This window comes from Gymnoscopelus braueri, assembly GCF_963280865.1.
Source record: "Gymnoscopelus braueri genome assembly, chromosome: 11".
Lineage (NCBI taxonomy): Eukaryota > Metazoa > Chordata > Actinopteri > Myctophiformes > Myctophidae > Gymnoscopelus > Gymnoscopelus braueri.
Window position 1 is genome coordinate 13,060,179 of NC_137613.1, and position 21,039 is coordinate 13,081,217.

Consider the following 21,039-nt stretch of genomic DNA (forward strand, 5'->3'; position numbering starts at 1 on the left):
GGAGAGCCAGGGAGGGTTTTTCCCTTGGCGGCATTGAGCCAACAGGAGGTCCTGTCTGGACCTCCTCGTCGGTGGTTCCGTATTGAAGAGCACAGAGTAGTGTTCCTGGGGACTCTTTATGCCCCAAGATTCCTTTGAAGTGTTTACAAGTCCTCTCTATGTTAATTCCTTATCTGCTGTGGGATTGCTGACTCTGAGGCACAGGGGGGGGAGCAAAACCCTTCAGTGCACTTCATGACCAGGTCACTTCTACACACCAGGCATACATCTGGAAATACAGCATAGTAATACATTTTCACATTATTGTCCATTATTGTCCACATGTCTCTCCATGAGGTCACGTGTAGAATGTCTTTTTTGTGGCGAAAACATAATTTTCCATGCGCTAAAAAGAGGGAGAAAGAGTGAGAGAGAGAGAGGGGGGTTGTTGTGTGTGTGTGTGTGTGTGTGTGTGTGTGTGTGTGTGTGTGTGTGTGTGTGTGTGTGGTTCACAAAGGGGCATTGTGCCTTTTTCACCTCCTGGTGTGGAGGTGACGGCCATCTGCCTGAATGATCTCCAAGGTCTGCTTTCTCGCAAGATTTGCCCTTCCTTTCTGGTTCATCTTTTGATGTCATCTACGTTATCTTTAGCAGGATGGGAGAGAGATAGTGGGAAATTCCAAACAGCCCCTTGGTGTGGCAGTCTGGTATTTTAACGGTTTGCCCGCGACGTCGCTGTTATCAACGTGTCGCTTACAGAGGAGAGGAGTAATCTCCGATCTCCACACACCCCATGCTGGAGCCACCAGCAGCACAGTCCTGCCCTGAACCCTGATTCTCTCCAACGATGGAGGGATCAGTTCCAAGGGCGGGAAGGCATACAGCAGAACGTTTGGCCAGACGTGCGCCAAAGCGTCCACCCCCAAGGAGAAGTCCTTGTGACCCATCGAGAAGAACCGTGGCCACTTCGAGTTCTCACTGGATGCAAACAAGTCGACTTGAGCCCGGCCGAACCGGGCCCAGATCAGGTTCGCAACCTGGGGGATGAGAGACCAATCCTCGTGCAATGCGCAATGGCCAACTCCGTGTGCCGCGCCACCTCCTCCCTCGACCCCGCTGCCAACAGCCAGTCATCTATGTACGTCGCCAGACGGAGACCCTGTTGGCGCAGCGGAGCAATAGCCGCGTCCGTGCATTTCACGAAGATCCGAGGGCTCAGTGACATGCCGAACGGGAGCACTGTGTATTAGTACACTTTGCCTTCGAAGCCAAAGCGCAGGAACTTCCGGTGCGAGGGGTAGATTGGGACGTGAAAATAGGCATCCTTGAGGTCTATACTCGTCCACCAATCCCCCTGTCGTATCGAGTGTAACAACGTGGCTGTTGTCAGCATTCGACCTACGGCGTCCTTCAGAAATCTATTTAAACCTTTCAGGTTCAGAATAGGTCTTACGCCCCCCCCCTTTCTTTTTCACCAGGAAATATTCCGAATAGAAGCCCAACCGGCTCTGATCCGGGGATAATTCTCTGTAGTGCTCAGTAGTGACAAAACCTCTTCTCTCAGTGTCTTGGCGGCTTGGCCTTACGCTCGAGAGAAAATAACATCGTCTGTCAACGGAGGTTTGCTGGAGAATTGCAACCTATACCCCCTCTGGACCGTGCGTAGCACCCAGGGGTTTGGTTTGCAAGTTTTCCATCGCGCCAGGCAACGAGCTAGAGGGTTCGTGGGGTTGGTGGGGGCCACTAACGTCACCTGCTCCACAGAGCGCTTGCCCGTTTCCAAGGAAACTTGTGACGCTTCCGGTCCGATCGCCCTGATCATTGGGAAGGCGTCCACAAGGGGCAGCATCGGTAGCATCGGTCCCTGCAAAGGACGCGATGACGTCACTGCCTCGGAGGACGTGCCTGTTTCCATAGGAACAGGAGGCGTTGTCACTCCGGGCAACCCGACAGCGGAACCCTTCATCGGTGTTGCCGTTACCCGGACCGATACTTTCGTCCCACCTGGGGAGTGTCGATGGGGTAACAACGGGGTCCTCTGGCCTGTCAGCTTCCACCTCTTGTCGTCCGCCATCTCAGGGAGGTCGACGGGGGCGGCCCTTTTGTGCAGTCTCGATGGTGTAACACCGGAGCCCTCAGGAATGTAAGCTCCCGCCTCTCCTCGTCCGCCATTTTGGGGAGGTTGAGGGAGGCCGCCAGTTTGTCCTTCAACCGTCCTACAGAGGCGCTTTTCTGCCATCTGCCGGACGGAAGAAGGAACTGTCGTGACGCAGTTAGAAAAGTTCCATTCACAAAGGGGCCCTGTTACACACTTTGAAAACAACACTTTAGCGACATTTGATTCATAGCAATAGGTGGTACTACCTGCACTTGATTCATCATGTTCATGGCACGCACAGGGGTTGTCCCTACAGTGCTCGGAATGCTGCCCAAGGCGCAAACCGAACACTGAGGGCTCATGGCAGAGATTTGAGGACAGGGCACCCCATTTGCTTCGGGGTACGATCCGCCTCGATCATTCGCATGAGAAGAAATGAGCATTTGTGATTTTGGCAATAGATTTATTCCACACACAGGATGCACATTTGACACAGACATTTTTGACACAAAGGACACCGTGGAGACTGAACCTTGTTCATTGTCTTTAGCGTCTCTTTTAGTCTATGTGTACCCGCGGAGCCGCCCGTGGCTCTGTCCGGTGGGGCAAGAAGAGCGCCAGTTCTGTTCCCCAAGTGGGGAGCTGACCCCGCATGATGCCGGCCAAGTGGCCGTGACGGGATCAGCCGAAGACTGTCACTTATCCCTCCCCCTGCGGCTAGTCCCGCTGTCCTGACGGTGGAGCGTAGTCGACACAGGGGGGGGGGGGTTGGGTGTCCCTGCGCCTTACGTCCATCGTCCCCAGAGAACCATAGGGACGCTCCCAGGAGCTGGTTCTCGTGGAGGAGGTCCTGGACGAACCTCGCCTCCGTCCAGCGGGACGTGTCCCACCCGTGGCCCCTTGCTGGTGCGGCCCAGCCGTAGAGGGGGCGGCGGTGGCAAGGGGACCTGCGGCCGCCTCCTGTTGCTCCTCCGCCTGCGTTCTGCCTAGCAGATCAGCGGTGGTGTCAAACAGGTTGTGGGCCCGGAGTGGAAGTGCAATAAGTCCCGTAGACACGACTGCCTTCGTCTCCGCGGCGAGGTCCAGCCATTTGACCCTCTCCAGGTCCGCAGTGAGGGCCATGGCCCGGCCTGTTCACATTAGCCCTTGGCATGTGCAGAGGATTGCGATCTGTACCAGTCTGTCTAGCTCTGTCGCACCCACTCGTCGTGGACCACCGACGCGGGCTTCGTCTCCATCAGGGGTTTCGCCATCAGCTCCTTCAGTCTTACGCCGTCTTACGGCGGACCCCTGTAGAAGCGACACCGTGTTGAATGCCTCTGCAGCTGAGCCCGAGGCTTTGTACAGAGTGTTCAGGGCCGCGGTGTGCTCCCTTCTAGAGCGCTCGGCGAATACAGGCCTGTTCCCCTGGCACATCTTCAGGACCCGCTCCTCGCCCGCTCAATGGTACTCGCCAGGGTAGGGTCCATAGGAGGGAGGCCTGAGACCCCCAGGTCCGTGCCGGACAGAATCTTCAACGCGAGGCCTAGCCTCTCCGGTTCCTTCCTCCCTCTCTGCCAAGAGTAATGTAGGGCCCCTCGGACTCCATCCGCCTCGGGCAGGAGTTTGGAAGCGACCTGTCGGGGGATGAGGGGTGCCAGGCCTTGGAACCCCGGGATGGGGGCCCCGACGGACACCTTTACTGCCTCCATAGGCTGCTCCAGGCCACATCTGGAGATCGCCCTTTTCAGCACAGCAGAGACGGGCTCGAGGGACTCCTTCGCCCGGCTAGGAGCCTCCGCCCTCGCCGCTGCAGGCACAGGAGGGTCCGGACTGGACATCGGTGCCTCCTGTGCTCGGTAGGAGGTGAGCTCCTCCTCCTCGCCGCCGTCGTGGAAGGCGCCATCTCCCCCGAAGTCCTCTCCGTCTGAGCCGATGTTACCGTCCGGTGTCGGCGTGTCGCCCCAGGCGGGGAGAGAGATGGGGGGAGAGAACGAAGCGCAGCAGTCGATTTGCGGCCCACTGGCCTCGACTGGCGTGGCTCGGTCCGGCAACGAGGGTAACGCCCCAGGGGCAGCCTCGCGCCGGACCTTCCTCCTGGCACCGCTGGAACTCGGGGCAGCATCTCACGGTGGGCCCGTGGACCCTAGGCCTGCGCTCACCGCCGACGCCGTGAAGCCCATGGCGAGGCTAGCGTCGGGGTGAGCGCTGCTGCTGGAGGACGCCAGCCCTCTGGCTCTCTTGAGGCGATGCTCCAGTTGATGAACGGTGAAGTCATCACAGGCCTTGCATGCGTCCTCGTCCCCCGGGCTGTTGAGGGCGAGCCACGCGTGGTTGGGCCCCAGGCACAGGATGCACAGACGGTGACGATCGTCCGCGGCTACAGGTAGGCCGCAGCCCACTAGGCCGCAGACATGAGGCGCCTCCATCTGTTCCTCTTGTTTTAACACAAGGTCGAAACAAACAAAAGGCTAGCTAGCACTAGCCTAGCGTTAGCTGTTAGCTTAAGCGGCCTACTAGCCTGGCTAACAGCGTAGCTTCGAAAACTTGCCTCGTGGTAGAAAACTTGAGGATAGAAAAGATTTAAGTAATGCGGGAACGTTCTAACCGAATAAAAAGAAACTTGAATTACGAATCGCCCGTAGAGTGGCACTGGGTGCCCTCGCTCTGGGATCAGCTGGGATTCGAAGAGTTTCGTCGTGGTTGCTAGTTGTTGCTTCAGGGCTCGTGCACTTCGCTGTTTGCAGAGTGAAGGAAGAGGACGAACCTAGTGACGCAGGGGGCTTTATACCCCAACCGGCTTCCGGTTTTGCGTCACAGAACCCTAGCCAATGGAAATTGTAACCGGGAGTTCATGTGTTGTGCTCTGTGCATCGCTAGAGGGTGATGATATCCCATAAGTAAGCAACTTAAGGAGGAACTAAATAATAACTAAAGTTTTCAAATAATTGTAGTGGAGTAAAAGTACAATATTTGCCTCTTGATATGTAGTGGAGTATAAGTACTGACAATTGGAAATACTCCAGTAAAGTAAAAATACCTCAAAATTGTACTTAAGTACAGTACTTGAGTAAATGTACTTAGCTACTTTACACCACTGGTATTTAGATATTAGATATTCATTCTTAACTTCCCATACAAAGCCATTGTAAGTTGAAGCTTCATTGTAACTATAATAGATTCAATGAAAACACACGTCCTTGGTTCTGGTGACTGATAGTGTTCTTCTAATACGTGCTGAATGTGTTTAGTTTCTACAGTAATACTAAGACAGTTACAAAGCAACATGAGGCAAACGGTCCATGTAGATGTATTTATTATATGTTATATGTGGTGTAATGTTAAAGACAGGTACTGCATGGCAACTAATAACATTGCATCAATCTTCATGTCATCTGTACAAAGTAAAGGCAAAACCTTTGTTTTCCAAATCACAGAGTCCACCTCTCTTTCAGGTGATATGACATAACTTCACATTACAATATGATCTCTTCTTCTAAAGTAATAATAATACATACGATTTATATAGCGCTTTTTTGGGTACTCAAAGTCGCTTTACAGAGCAGATAAAAACAACTTTATTAGAACAAACTAAACTAATCTTATTATAATATGTGCAATGTCATATTTACACACACACAAAGGGGGAAAAAAGAAAAGAAAAAGCAGAAGCAAAATTCCCTCAATATTAAACAGATCCAGTCATGGCTCTAAAGTGATGTATGGATGGATTATTTTAAGTCTCTACAATGCCCTCCTTCCCTCCTTTCTGCTAAGTATCAGACGGCAGTTATAAATGAATAAAGAAGTGTATTAATGCTGATCTGAGACCAGTGCGTTTCTGCTGAGCATCAGACAGCAGTTATAAATGAATAAATCATAGTTTTTCTGGTCATGTGACGTGTGACCAGTGATCTTTACATCCTTAATTACTATGAGTTCTGATCTTCCTGAAAGACAATGGATATCACACTTTATCTTACTGTAAATCTGCCAAGTTGTCCCTGATTATAACTAAACATATGTTTTCATATGACAAGTAAAGATTAATCATCATCATCATCATTACGAATTAGCCAATACAGAAGCTATTTACATTTGAAATTCGAATAAATATTGTTTAACTTAATGCATGATTCCTGGGGTTTAATTTAAGATTTAGCAAAGAAAGGTACAGGTGAGCGTTGCTAATTAGAGCTATTCTATATGTGCTGATTAACTGTACAGAGATTAACACCACTATATTAAAAGACTTACCCAGGTGTTAATAAGTGAACCCATGAATTACATTATTTATTTTAACAAGTTCCACATAATATGTACAACTTATTATGTTACACGTTATACTCATGTTACCAATAAGATATCTTGTAGTTCATTTCTGAACAACATCTCATCCACCATGACTCTCCTCTCCCTATCTCCCAAACTTTTCCAGTAAGTTCAGCATCTCTTCCTTCAACACTGAACAAAGTTTGTGTCTTTCCTCTTTCATCTCTCTGTTCTTCTCCTCCAGTTGTCTCTCAAACTCTCTCTGCATCTTCTCTTTCATCTCTCTGTTCTTCTCCTCTAGTTGTCTCTCAAACTCTCTCTGCATCTTCTCTTTCATCTCTCTGTTCTTCTCCTCCGGTTGTCTCTCAAACTCTCTCTGCATCTTCTCTTTCATCTCTCTGTTCTTCTCCTCCAGTTGTCTCTCAAACTCTCTCTGCATCTTCTCTTTCATCTCTCTGTTCTTCTCCTCTAGTTGTCTCTCAAACTCTCTCTGCATCTTCTCTTTCATCTCTCTGTTCTTCTCCTCCGGTTGTCTCTCAAACTTTCTCTGCATATTTCTCTTTAAGGTCATGATGTTGCTGAATAACTCAGGCAGGATTATCTTAATCATCTCTGCTTTCACCCTCCTGTCTCCTTCATAGATCTCTCTCATCTCCTCTATTTCCTGTCTGTGTCTCTCCTCCATCTCTCTCTTCTCGTTCTCTCTCTCCTCTTTACACTTCTCCAGTTTTCCCTTCATCTGCCTCAGCTCTTCTTCCAGTTCTCTTTTCTTCTCTTCATCCCTCTCCTCCCTCATTTGTTTCTTCAGTTTAGCCAGTTTATACTTAAGCTCACTGATCTTTACCTTAAGCTTTTGGATGGTTTCCTCTTTCTCCCTCCAAGATTCCTCAAGCTCCTTCTCAAACCTCTCCCTCATCTCCTGCTCTTCCTTGTGTTTCCTATCTACACTGTTCTTCTGAATCGTCTTTTCGGCCTGGGCTTCTGCCTCCTGGTAGTTGCTGTAATATTCATGCAGGTGTTCACTAAGGTTAGAGTCCAGCTGTTGGAGGATGTCAATCATTTCTGAACTTGCCTTCTTTCCCTTGTTGCTCACCATGTCAATAATTCCCCGTGCTTTTTCGAACTTTTCTAATTTCACTCTGACTGACTCCATTTCTTGATCTTTGATTACTTTCTTAGCGAAAAGTTCATCCATTAGGGAATTCAGGATGGGCACTGAGACTCTATTAACAAACTCTGTCCTCATAATCATCAGATATTTCTCTGCTTCCTGGATCTTTATCTTTGGCAGAATTTGCTGAGTCGTGGAAGAACCTTGAAGACAAAATTGGGGGTTGGTTTTATTATTTGTGGTATAATTGTGTAATAATAACATTGATTATATATATATATATATATATATATATATATATATATATATATATATATATATATATATATATATGAAGGTCACTAGCATGTTTATTAATTGTATCGTACTATAAATGAATCAATCAAGTAATTAGTAAAGAAGCGGTTGGTGGAAATTTCTTGTCAGAGGAAACACATGGCAGTCTACACCACCAGACCAACAGTGGGGGACTTGGCAGCAACAGGGAACACAAAGCACATTTGAGAATTGTCAATGACAAAATTGGAAGAGAAAATGTGAACAAATAGCAAGAGACTGTAGACATATTCCACCGTCTCTTAACTCCATACATCAAGGTTATATATTTTTCTTTATTCACTATATTTAAACCTTGTGCACTAATTGACTTTAATGTTTTTAGATTAACACATACTGTATAATGTTCCTTGCTAGACTATTCGTAAAAGCAGCATAGACTCACTATCTGGAGCTAGATCCTTACTGAGTCTCCTCTTCCTCACTGGTAGAGAGGAGTCTTCATCTGTGGTCTCTCCACCCACTGCAACACAACACAGACATCAATCAAACAGTCCAGGTGGATTAAATACAGAGTAGAGTGAAAGAGCTTTAGCCATGTTCTATAGCCACAAAATCTGCACATATATATGCTCTAATCTGTGATGTCATGAGGATATCCTATGGTGTGGTTCTGACATCAAATGGAAAGACTTGCACTGTTTGACTATTCACACTTACCTTCTTTTCTTTTGTGTTAAGCTTTACTGGTAATGTTCATGTGTTTACACCCTTAACACCCCCACACTCCCAATGTCCCCCACCTGTATGAATGAATGAACCATTGTAAAGCGCTTTGAGCACTTGGAAAAGCGCTATAAAAATGCAATTCATTATTATTATTATTATTATTAACAGTCTTAAGGTCTGACTAAACTTGCTATAGTGCGTAGCAAAAAATCCTGAAGAGGGTGTCAACAAGTGTCATTTGGTAGCGCGGACAACTTGGTGGGGTATTAACAGGTTGACTTAACATTGACCCCCACCAGTATGTCTGCAGCTACTATGCCACGCCCCCCCTGTGGTGACGACACGTTTTTTTACTATTATAAATATATATATATATTTCTCACCAAGCTGTTTGTTTTCAGTGATGACATCATCCCATTGCTTTTTCATCGTCTTCAGCTCTTCATCTTTCTGATTCAATTCTTGGTCTCTTTCTGACAGTAGTTTATTACTTTCATCCAATTCTTGGCCTTTTTCTGTCAGTAGTTTATTACTTTCATCCAATTCTTGGCCTTTTTTTGTCAGTAGTTTATTACTGTCATCCAATTCTTGGCCATTCTGTGTCAGTAGTTTATTACTTTCATCCAATTCTTGGCCTTTTTTTGTCAGTAGTTTATTACTTTCATCCAATTCTTGGCCATTTTGTGTCAGTAGTTTATTACTTTCATCCAATTCTTGGCCTTTTTCTGTCAGTAGTTTATTACTTTCATCCAATTCTTGGCCTTTTTTTGTCAGTAGTTTATTACTTTCATCCAATTCTTGGCCTTTTTTTGTCAATAGGTTATTACTTTCATCCAATTCTTGGTCTTTTCTTGTCAGTAGTTTCTTACTTTCCTCCAGTTCTGTCCGTATGACCTGCAGATCTACAGAACATATACGTTTAGATGAACCACAGACATTGTAACGTGTGTGTGTGTGTGTGTGTGTGTGTGTGTGTATGTGTGTATGTGTGTATGTGTGTATGTGTGTATGTGTGTGTGTGTGTGTGTGTGCGTGCGTGCGTGCGTGCGTGCGTGCGTGCGTGCGTGCGTGCGTGCGTGCGTGCGTGCGTGCGTGCGTGCGTGCGTGTATTACTCTACTTGTGAGGGCAAAACATCCCCACTAGTATAGTATGATAAATATAAATTGTGAGGACCATTTTCCAGGTCCTCACAAGAGAAATGGTTATTTTATGGTTAGAAAAGATTTTTAGAGAAAAGGCTTACAATTAGGAAAAGATTATAGGTTGGGTTAAAGGTTAGGATTAGACATTTAGAGGATAAGTTTAGGGGTTAGAATTTAAACTTAATCGCACGCCGGTGTCGTGCACTGAAAATATCAGATCTAAAAACTCACTGTGTGTGTGTGTGTGTGTGTGTGTGTGTGTGTGTGTGTGTGTGTGTGTGTGTGTGTGTGTGTAATTGTTTCATTGATAAATGTACAGTATAATAAAGTTGAATGTATAGTTTTCGTTAAGTCTATTGTTATCCTACTTACCAAACACATGAGCTGAATTCAGTCTTCTATTCTTCTGCTCTGCTGTCTCCTTGCTGAGGTAAGCTTTAGCTTCAGCTTTAGCTTTAGCTGCTTCATCTACATAAAAAGAGTTAAACTGTGTTTTAATAACAACTCTTCATCATGTTATACTGACTGGATAATAAATACATTTAACATTCAATCAACGTCAGTCTTGAATACATGTACATGAAGAAGAAAAGGCATGCAAGAATCTGAACACATCAGATAAAAACAGACTTTGTATACCTATTGTAAATATTATTATATTATAGTATTATATACATTATTATTATGTAAATATAAGCTGAATTACTGATTTGTGTGAATAATTATGTCACTCTCCTCCCATGGGTCCTGAGCTGAGAGTTCAAGATAACTCAACTAAATCAATAAATACAGAAGTGCCACAATGTTAACTTACATCTAATTGTAGGATGGGGAATGACTGATCTAAGCAGCCATACCTGCCTGAGTCAAACTAATTGGACTCAGAGCTATAGGCAGGGGCGTGCTGGGACCGTGCTGGGGGGGGGGGGGGGGGGGAGTTGGTTTTGTCAACGGGGGGGGTGGCGTTTTAACCCAGCAACCCTATGTAAATTACGCGACTGGTGAAAAACGTCCCAGCCCAACAGTAACGTAACTAATAATTGGGCCGCGCGACCCGGAAATTACCGTAATAATCCTAAAACGGGAGCAAACATTTTTTTTAATTAAAAACCGGCCGTCTGGCGGCCCGTAAATGGCGCGGCCGTTCTGGAATATTCCCGAATTTCCCAGTGGCCAGCATGTCCCTGGCTATAGGTGTAACTAAGGATACATCAGTCATCTCCACAAACATTCAGAGAGAGACACTGTCCAGACAGAAGTTAACATCAGCTCTCCCCTGTGGCTTTGTACCACAGTACAGTAAACACCAAAGGCATAGCCAGCAGCATGTATCTCCGCGAAGGTATTCAAAATTAGGGCCGAAAAGCACTGTTTATTCACACTGGGGGAGTGGCTGTGATTTTTTTTTCTTGCACACTGTTCTGTTAGATAACAACGACTTCATAGAAGACTGTTGTGATATCTGATCACGCCTGTGCCCTTTGAACTCTCTCTTGCAGGACCATTTAACCAATGGGATCCAGATCCCATTGGCCTTGATTCTCAACTTTGTATCAGGTCAGATACATCAGATACATCTAACTAACCTGACTATAACACCTACGTGGTTCCTTTCATCCAGATACAAATGTCTACTATTTCTGCAGAATAAAGACAGTTTTTAGAGAACCCAATTTCAGAAGCAGAACTTATGCAGAGCGGGTTAGATGGTCAATGGTGTGGCAAGTGGGGCGTGGCAACAGACTTTTTGAATTGTCAGAACCAGGGAAGGGTTCATATCTGGTGCAGTGGTGAGATGGGTTGGATTACGCTGAATATTGTCTATGGTTGTGTTGCAGGTGGATTCAATCATGGTCAATCAAATGATCACTTTTTATTACAGTGCATTGTGCATTTACACAGTGTTATGGAAGAAGAGACATTTCTCCCAAGAGCAAACTGATGTAACATAAAATTAGCTTGGGGTTAGTGATGTCTGGCGATGAGCCAAAGAGAGACTGTCATATGGTGTAATAATCTATCTAGTTGACCAATCAGTAAAACCTTTATGAAGGAGAAACCTATATGGATATATGCCTTCAATATTCTGTGTGAGTCATGATAATGCAGTTTCGCTGGACAAATATTTGACCTTGTTGACACCAAAATTGCTGGATAATGCTAATTTGCAAACCACACCCCCTACTGCACCTCTCCTCCCACACCAGTGTACAGTGAATCCCCAACATGGTTTTCTACAGTATGTATAGTAAAACCTTCCTCTGTTAAGATGATAAAAAGTCTTCTAATTGTGAGTCAAATCATTATTGTTAAAGTTTAGATTTTGTCTCAGTCAAAACATGTTTAATATTAAAAATAAGTGAAATATAAAGCGTGGACAGTGAGAGTGGTTACACTTCAACCCAGGGACGTCAATTGGGTATGGCAAGGTATGACAGGTGCCATACCTTGGCTCCAATTTATTTAATAAGAAAATCATGAATAGTAGCCTAATGCAGATGTAAGACCTATTGTATTGTGTTATAGGTATAATGAATAGTTTTCTATGCATTTCAGGGGTTTTGACCCCCCCCCCCAAAAAAGAAAATCTGCCGTGCGCCCAGGATAGGTGTCCATTATTATCATCTCTGGGAGTTGGCAACCCTAACCTTGCCATACCTTAGCTTTTGCTGAACTGACACCACCTGTTTCTCAGTTTACCAGCAACATAACTAGAGCTGCTCATTGATATGAGACTGACTGTCAGTCACTGTTATAGAATAGTATTACTATGATACAGACCAATAATGCAATAGTTGTTGAAGTCATTTATATTTTACATAAATAATTATGAAAAAAATATTTATTTTGTATTAAAACTGCAAACATTAGTACAAGAGGTGATTTGGGAAGCTCATGACCTTAATAATAACTCTTGGGATTTGACAGAAAAGGTCATATTTGTATTCATATAAGCAAATGACCATCCTTGTAATAAAAAGTTAGGCTTGAAACATCAAGCAATGTAAAATACACAGTCATTCACTGTGAAGACTTATTAGATCCATTCAATTTGTGTTTATGATTGTGAGAACGTGATATTAATCTGAAAACACATCAGAGAACATGAAGTAGAATATGTTTGATACTCACCCCAAGCTTCATATTCATAATGCATGAAAAGAAAAAGAAAAACATGTGTTTAGAAAACTGATATTTTATACATTAAGATGACCGAGTGTTTTCTTATAAATTGCTAAATAACCTGGAATAAGAATATTAGATATTTGGTATAGAGTGGTCCAAGTATAGAGAAAACTCAGCACTGTTTCACTAAGTATAGAGGGTTTCATTGGTTAAGACTCCTTCAGTTTGTATTCTGCTATGGTGAAAACTTGATCTGAAAACATATTGGAGGCCATGAAGTAGAATTGATTTAATACTCACTCAACGCTAGTTCACGTTCACATTCATCATTCATGAAAAGAGAAAACACATGGTTTGAATGGTTAGAAAACTGATACTTCACAAACATAAAGATTACTAATAATTAGCAAATTATTAAGGAAACTGAACTATGGAATGCAATAATAGAATGGGTTAAATTAATCGACTATCTCAATTATTTTACAAAGTAATATCTTGCTTCATTAATCAATGATTCAGCATTCTAATTACAACATTCTAATTTAATTTTTGAAGTGACTAAATGTCAGCTTAGAGATACAATTCTACACTATAGTATATATTAAGAGTGAAACATTTTCATCTGCTATGACAGATTGGTTTGTAGTAAAATGATCAGTTGGGGAAAAAAAGTGTTCAGTACTTGAATCAATATATTGTCTGATGTCAAGATGATTTACTATTCATGTCAACTGTTTCTGCAGTCCATGCCATTTATTATTAACCAGCCTTGTGGACACCAACTTGTCATATTTTTTATGTTTGCACAAAACGTTCACCTCCACACTACTCAGGAATCAAGTTTATCCTCCATAATAATCTTCTGATTCATTCATTTAATCTTCCTCAGTATGCCATCATTTATATCTGGTATTAACATGCATTCTGTATCTGTATATGTTAACCCTTTAAGACCAGAAACGCATCTGTGTCATTTTAAGATTTCTTTGGCTATTAAAAGATAGCAGATATACAAGCTCATAGCGCGGCACAGAGTGCTGCGGTATGAGCGCATGCAGCACTTGTGCAGGTGACCTGGGTTCAAATCTCAGGTAAGACACGAAAGTTACAGAGTGCAGCTTTAATGTATCCTTTAATATGATTGGATGACTTGTCATTAATGAAGTCATCATCAGGTGCACACATGCTTGTATCATAAGCATGTGTGCGCACGCGTGTGCATGCGCACACATGCACACGCGCACACGCACACATGTGTGTCGTCGTGGACACTGGATAGTAACCATAGACTGTAACCCATGAAAAGATCTATTCTCCCCCTATCGGTTCACAACTCGGACGGCACTGATTCGACTAGCAGACCTTCGGCCGGTCGGCGCGGGCACTCGCGCCTGGAGGCCCGAGGGCGCGCCTCCTCGGCCTCAAGCTCTGCTGAGTCGGCGCGCCTCCGTCATGGACAATAACTATTATCACGTGTGCGTGTGAACGCGTGTTCAGCGTTCCCCTAGCGTAGCTTCCTGCCTGGTTGCTATGTGGGGGGGAACAACAAAAGCCAGGTCGGCCTCGCATCAAAGCCCCGTCTCCTCCTCCTCCTCCTCCTGGCGCCGCCTTGTATCAAAGCCCCGCTTCGCGTCTCCTCCTCCTCCTCGCGCCGCCTCGTATCAAAGCCCCGCCTCGCGCCTCCTCCTCCTCCTCGCGAGCCTCGCGTAAAAAACCCTGTTTCGAAAAGCCCCGCCTCGCGCCGAAGCCCCGCGCCTACAAGAGAGCGCTCCACTTTCAATTTCCCTGGAATGCCAATTTCCCTGTGACATATATACATATCGTTGCTGTCAGGCAGAAACCTTGTATCTCCGTATTTGAACTATTCTATTTGTTTGTTATTTCGTAACTGAATGCCTTACTGCATCATGCTTCAATGTCACACAACAATTGCAAATATAGCCGATCTACAAGCTCACAACGTGTCGCACCGTGACACGTTGTGAGCTTGCAGATCAGCTATTCTTGCAAATTAAAAAAAAATTAAAAGTGGTTAAGTTTGGGGTTACATAAATATTTGATGAAGAGTATTAACAATAGCTTGTGACTAAATAATAACTACATTAGATCCTTTAGAACACAGTCATGTTCTTTTTTTTTCATTTCCTGAAAAGTAACAGTTTTGGACATACAAGGTTTCCACCTGACAGCTACAATATCACCTTAATGATAATTAACGATGTGAGTTTGTACATCGGCTATTTTTAATGAAGATATTTGGTATAGAGGGGAAAAGTGCTCCAAGTACAGAGTTAACTCAGGTCTGTTTCACTAAGTATAGAGGGTTTCATTGGTTAAGACTCCTATGTTTGTATTCTGCTATGGTGAAAACATGTTGGAGGCCATGAAGTAGAATTGATTTAATACTCACCAAACACTAGTTCACGTTCACATGAAAAGAGAAAACACATGGTTGGAATGGTTAGAAAACTGATACTTCACAAACAGAAAGATTATTAATAATTAGCAAATTGTTAAGGAACCTGAAATATGGAATGCGATAGAATTGGTTAAATTAATCGACTATCTCAATTATTTTACAAAGTAATAACTTGCTTCATTAATCATAATGATTCAGCATTCTAATTACAACATTCTAATTTCTTTTGTGAAGTGACTAAATGTCAGCTTAGAGTTACAATTCTACATTATAGTATATATTAAGAGTGAAACATTTTCATCTGCTATGACAGATTGGTTTATAGTAAAATGATCAGTTTCATAGTAAAAATAAAGTGTTCATTACTTGAATCAATCTATTGTCTGATGTCAATATTATTTGCTATTCACGTCAACTGTTTCTGCAGTCCATGCCATTAATTATTAACCAGCCTTGTGGGCATCAACTTGTCATATTTTTAATGTTTGCACAAAACGTTCACTTCCACACTACTCAGGAATCAAGTTTATCCTCCATAATAATCTTCTGATTCATTCATTTAACCTTCCTCAGTATGCCATCATTTATATCTGGTATTAACATGCATTCTGTATCTGTATATGTTAACCCTTTAAGACCGGGAACGCATCTCTGTCATTTTAAGATTGATTTGGCTATTCAAAAATAGCAGATCTACAAGCTCATAGCGCGGCACCGAGTGCCGCGCTATGAGCTTGTAGATCTGCTATTTTTGAAAAACGTTTGAACATTTGTGCAAATCTTTGAATATGTATTTTTTTTAAGCGAACATTTTTAACTCTGTCACAACTTCTGGGGGTCCCTGGAACAAAATATTTTGAGGTGGGGGTCCACGGCCAAATACATATCATTTTGGGTGGTCCTTGACATGAAAAAGTTGGGGAACCACTTATATTATAGCAACATACGTTCAAAGATTTGAGATAAAAATGTTTGCTTTAAAAACATATATATTCAAAGATTTGCACACATTTTCCCAAAAAATGGCAGATCTACAAGCTCAAAGCGCAGCACTCGGTGCCGTGCTATGAACTTGTATATCTGCTATTTTTGAATAGCCAAAGAAATCTGAAAGTGACACGGATGCGTTCCCGGTCTTAATGGGTTACGGGAGAAAACATGTTAGTGCAATATGTAAACACATAGGATGGATCGTGATGGGTTAAACATGATTACATAATTATATATACATATCGTTGCTGTCGGGCAGAAACCTTGTATCTCCGTAATTTAACTTTTATGTTTGTTTGTTATTTCGCAACTGAATGCCTTACTGCATCATACTACAATGTCACACAACAATTGCAAAAATAGCCGATCTACAAGCTCACGAGTCGCACCGTGGCGCGTTGTGAGCTTGCAGATCGGCTATTCTTGCTAGTTAAAAAAATTGTGAAAGTGGTTAAGTTTGGGGTTTTATAAATATTTGATGAAGAGTATTAACAATAGCTTGTGACTAAATAATAACTACATTAGATCCTTTAGAACACAGTCATGTTCTTTTTTTTCCATTTCCTGAAAAGTAACAGTTTTGGACATACAAGGTTTCCACCTGACATCTACAATATCATGGTTAATGATAATTAACGATGTGAGTTTGTACATCTGCTTTTTTTTATGAAGATATTTGGTATAGAGGGGAAAAGTGGTCCAAGTACAGAGTTAACTCAGGTCTGTTTCACTAAGTATAGAGGGTTTCATTGGTTAAGACTCCTTCAGTTTGTATTCTGCTATGGTGAAAACTTGATGTCAATCTGAAAACATATTGGAGGACATGAAGTAGAATTGCTTTAATACTCACTTCCATCTAGTTCACGTTCACATTCATCATTCATGTAAAGAAAAAACACATGGTTGCAATGGTTAGAAAACTGATATTTCACAAACAGAAAGATTACTAATAATTAACACATTGTTAAAGGAGCATTTCACCCCTGGAAGAAACTGCAATCACTCAATGGTAATAGTATTTGTAGTAGATAACAGTAGCGCAATTTAAAATTTGCAACCTATGGCCAGAAAAATTATGAAATCTGTGAGTTTGACTAGGGTTTGACTGGACTGCTGCATTACTACAATGACCATAATGCTTTGGTGCACTGCACCTCCTTGTGGCAGGGGAGGTCGCATGTGGGTGTGATCTCCAACAATAACGTCCAAACAGCATGCCAGTGTTGCCATGTCTGCTTATTATAAGCGGCTTCTTTCTAAAATGTAGTTGATATTTGGGCTTGTTTCCAAATGTTTTGATTGTTGTTGAAACCAGTGGTTCTCAAACATGTTCATGTATTTTTCCACAGACCCCCATCTGAAATTATAATTTGTGGCAGGGAGCCCCTAACAAATATGTGTCAAAAATATTCCACATTTTGAAAAGCAAATAAAAATATTTTGCAAAAAAAATAAAAAAGAATCCACATTTTGGACTTTTTCCCCCTCAAGATTTTTTTGTAAATAGCAGATCTACAAGCTCACAATGGGTTGCGAAGCGTTGTGAGCTTGTAGATCAGCAATTTTCAAATATATAATATCCCATGTCTAGGTAAAGTGCTCTTGGCATAGTTATTTTTCTTTTGGGCTTGTTTTCATAGACCTGGCTGCTTATTTCTCTCACAATATCTGGCAACACTGGCTGTCCTAGCACACGTTCATCTAGTTACATATATGTCCAAGGATTCGTTAGTGATGTCATATCACTGACAAATCCTCAGTACCTTTATGCAGTTTCACTTCCGTGTCGCATAGTATTGACATCACTGTCACATCCTTGGTATTATGATCCTAGCCTTGCGTGACGGTGTTTGTTTACCAGCGCTGCCACTCCACGCTGTATTTTTTTTTTCAAGCTTGCGCTTATGAAACACTACACAGGATTATTATTTCATGTCAACATTCAAGTACAACTATCAGAAGATAACTCAGGTAAAGTAATGCCTCACTCTGCAAGGGGGGTTGCCCGCTGGCCACAGCTAATGGGAGTGGCCGAGTGGCGAAAGAAGGTTGAACAAAGTGTTACGGGGGCTGTCGTTTGGAGCTGGTCTGACTGAGACGCGTCAAGACAACATGTAGTGCGGAAAGGAATGAGACATATCTCTCATGACGCAAATAACGTCACGAAGAATGCGAAGATTACTAGATATCTAAAAACACAGATTATTCACAAAAAAAAAACCAGGATCTTGTTTCTTGACTCCTAAACTTCATTAAAAGACCGAAAACTTCTTCCAGGGGTGAAATGCTCCTTTAAGGAACCTGAAATATGGAATACAATAATAGAATGGGTTAAATTAATCTACTATCTCAATTATTTTACAAATAGCTTGCTTCATTAATCATAATGATTCAGCATTCTAATTACAACATTCTAATTTCATTTATGAAGTGACTAAATGTCAGCTTAGAAATACAATTCTACACTATAGTATATATTAAGAGTGAAACATTTTCATCTGCTATGACAGATTGGTTTATAGTAAAATGATCAGTTTAATAGTAAAAAGAAAGTGTTGAGTACTTGAATCAATCTATTGTCTGATGTCAAGATTATTTGCTATTCACGTCAACTGTTTCTGCAGTCCATGCCATTTATTATTAACCAGCCTTGTGGACACCAACTTGTCATATTTTTAATGTTTGCACAAAACGTTCACCTCCACACTACTCAGGAATCAAGTTTATCCTCCATAATAATCTTCTGATTCATTCATTTAATCTTCCTCAGTATGCCATCATTTATATCTGGTATTAACATGCATTCTGTATCTGTATATGTTAACCCTTTAAGACCGGGAACGCATCCGTGTCATTTTAAGATTTCTTTGGCTATTCAAAAATAGCAGATATAAAAGCTCATAGCGCGGCACCGAGTCCCGGGCTATGAGCTTGTAGATCTGCTATTTTTGAAAAATCTTGAATATGTTATTTTTTTAAGCGAACATTTTTAACTCTGTTACAACTTCTGGGGGTCCCTGGAACAAAATATTTTGAGGTGGGGGTCCACGGCCAAATACATATAATTTTGGGGGTCCTTGACATGAAAAAGTTTGGTTAACACTGATATTTTAGCAACATACGTTCAAAGATTTGGGATAATAATGTTCGCTTTAAAAAACATATATTCAAAGATTTGCACACATTTTCACAAAAAAACAACACATATATATATATATATATATATATATATATATATATATATATATATATATATATATATATATATATATAAATTGCTGATCTACAAGCTCATAGCGCGGCACTCGGTGCCGCGCTATGAGCTTGTATATCTGCACATTTTTAACAGCCAAATAAATCTGAAAGTGACACAAATGCATTCCCGGTCTTAAAGGGTTAAGGGAGAGCACATGTTAGTGTAATATGTAAACACATAGGATGGATTGTGATGATTGGAATGTAATCACATGTCAGACCACATCAGAAACTGCTCTGACACACAGAGTGATGTGAGTGGGACGTAATGAGTCCAAGAAAATATGTGTTCTTGTTCCTGAGGTTGTGTGTATGCATTTGTCTTTAACACTTTATTTATAGTTTGTGGCTACAATAATTAGAATATGTTTTATTTGATGATCATTTGTGAGTCTAACTACCATTTAACTGGGTCTAGAAGATCCTATAGCACAGTGTCATACAAACATACATGAGAGATTAACATGATCACATTATTGTAGGATACATGGTTACATTCTGAGCTGAATCTATGTTCTGCCATGTAGACCTGTAAGCTACACTATGTAACTTTATTGGTGAATAAAATGATATTTTGACCAATCTGTATGGTAGAGTATGTTAATACAATATAACTGGTGGTTATAACCACAATGGTGGTGGTTGTATTTGGTCTCCCTGCTCTTCTGTTGAGAAATGGTAAGGTCTGACCTACTGGTAGACAAGTGGTACTGCATGAAGGTCAAAATTCTACTTCTTTCCAAGAAGACATGCTCTATTAGCTCTGTGGTAAAAATGTCAGCACTTGTGCAGGTGACCTGGGTTTGAATCTCGGGTAAGACAGTAAAGTTACAGAGTGCAGCTTTAATGTATCCTTTAATATGATTGGATGACTTGTCATCAATGAAGTCATCATCAGGTGTGAACTGGAGCCAAATCACACTGTGATCATTATGTTTATGATCAAAATGCCTCAAATCAAATCAGAAAGACCAATAAGCTATCAGAAAGTGACTATATGGAAAATAATTAAGACTTAGATTACAGCAAACACTTATAGCCATTATTTGAAAGCACAGCGTAATTTATACATGGAGAGATAAACATGATTAAATAATTATATATATATAATCGTTGCTGTCGGGCAGAAACCTTATAAACCCGTATCTCCGTATTTTAACTTATATGTGCGTTTGTTATTTTGTAACTGAATGCCTTACTGCATCATACTACAATGTCACACAACAATTGCAAAAATAGCCGATCTACAAGCTCACAACGCGTCGCACCGTGACGGGTTGTAACCTTGCAGATCGGCTATTTTTGCTAGTTTATAAAATTGTGAAAGTGGTTAAGTTTGGGGTTTTATATATATTTGATGAAGAGTATTAACAATAGCTTGTGACTAAATAATAACTACATTACATCCTTTAGAACACAGTCATGTTCTTTTTTTTCAATTCCTCAAAAGTAACAGTGTTGGACATACAAGGTTTCCACCCGACATCTACAATATAACGGTTAATGATGATGCACAGTGACAGTAGGTCACTTACATGTTAATCCCACAGCAATCTCCTCCTCCTGTTCTCCATGTTTGACCTGACAGATGTAAACTCCATTATCTGTATGTCTGTAGTCTCTCAGTGTCAGAGACACATCACCTTCCTCCAGATCCTGGAT

General features: G+C 42.1%; 2 protein-coding genes across 2 annotated transcripts in view; both read right to left on the reverse strand.

Annotated features, from left to right (window-relative positions):
* The window catches only part of LOC308096048 (peroxisomal ATPase PEX1-like), a 643,221-nt gene that overhangs the window by 58,355 nt on the left and 563,827 nt on the right, over nt 1-21,039 (reverse strand). The window lies entirely within an intron of this gene.
* LOC308095744 (uncharacterized protein) lies at nt 5,611-9,203 on the reverse strand. Its single transcript, XM_080442783.1, has 3 exons — nt 8,828-9,203; nt 8,161-8,238; nt 5,611-7,642 (listed from the first exon to the last, which is right to left on the reverse strand). Exons 1-3 carry the CDS (start codon nt 8,871-8,873, stop codon nt 6,474-6,476), a joined length of 1,293 nt encoding a protein of 430 aa, XP_080298909.1. The 5' UTR covers nt 8,874-9,203; the 3' UTR covers nt 5,611-6,473.

Excerpts from the sequence above, each read along its gene's own strand:
- LOC308095744 (XM_080442783.1), bottom strand. The coding sequence starts at position 8,873 with ATGAAAAAGCAATGGGATGATGTCATCACTGAAAACAAACAGCTTG. Across the intron at positions 8,239-8,827 it reads CACTGAAAACAAACAGCTTG|TGGGTGGAGAGACCACAGAT; the intron begins GTGAGAAATATA and ends GTTGTGTTGCAG. Across the intron at positions 7,643-8,160 it reads TAAGGATCTAGCTCCAGATA|GTTCTTCCACGACTCAGCAA; the intron begins GTGAGTCTATGC and ends TTTGTCTTCAAG.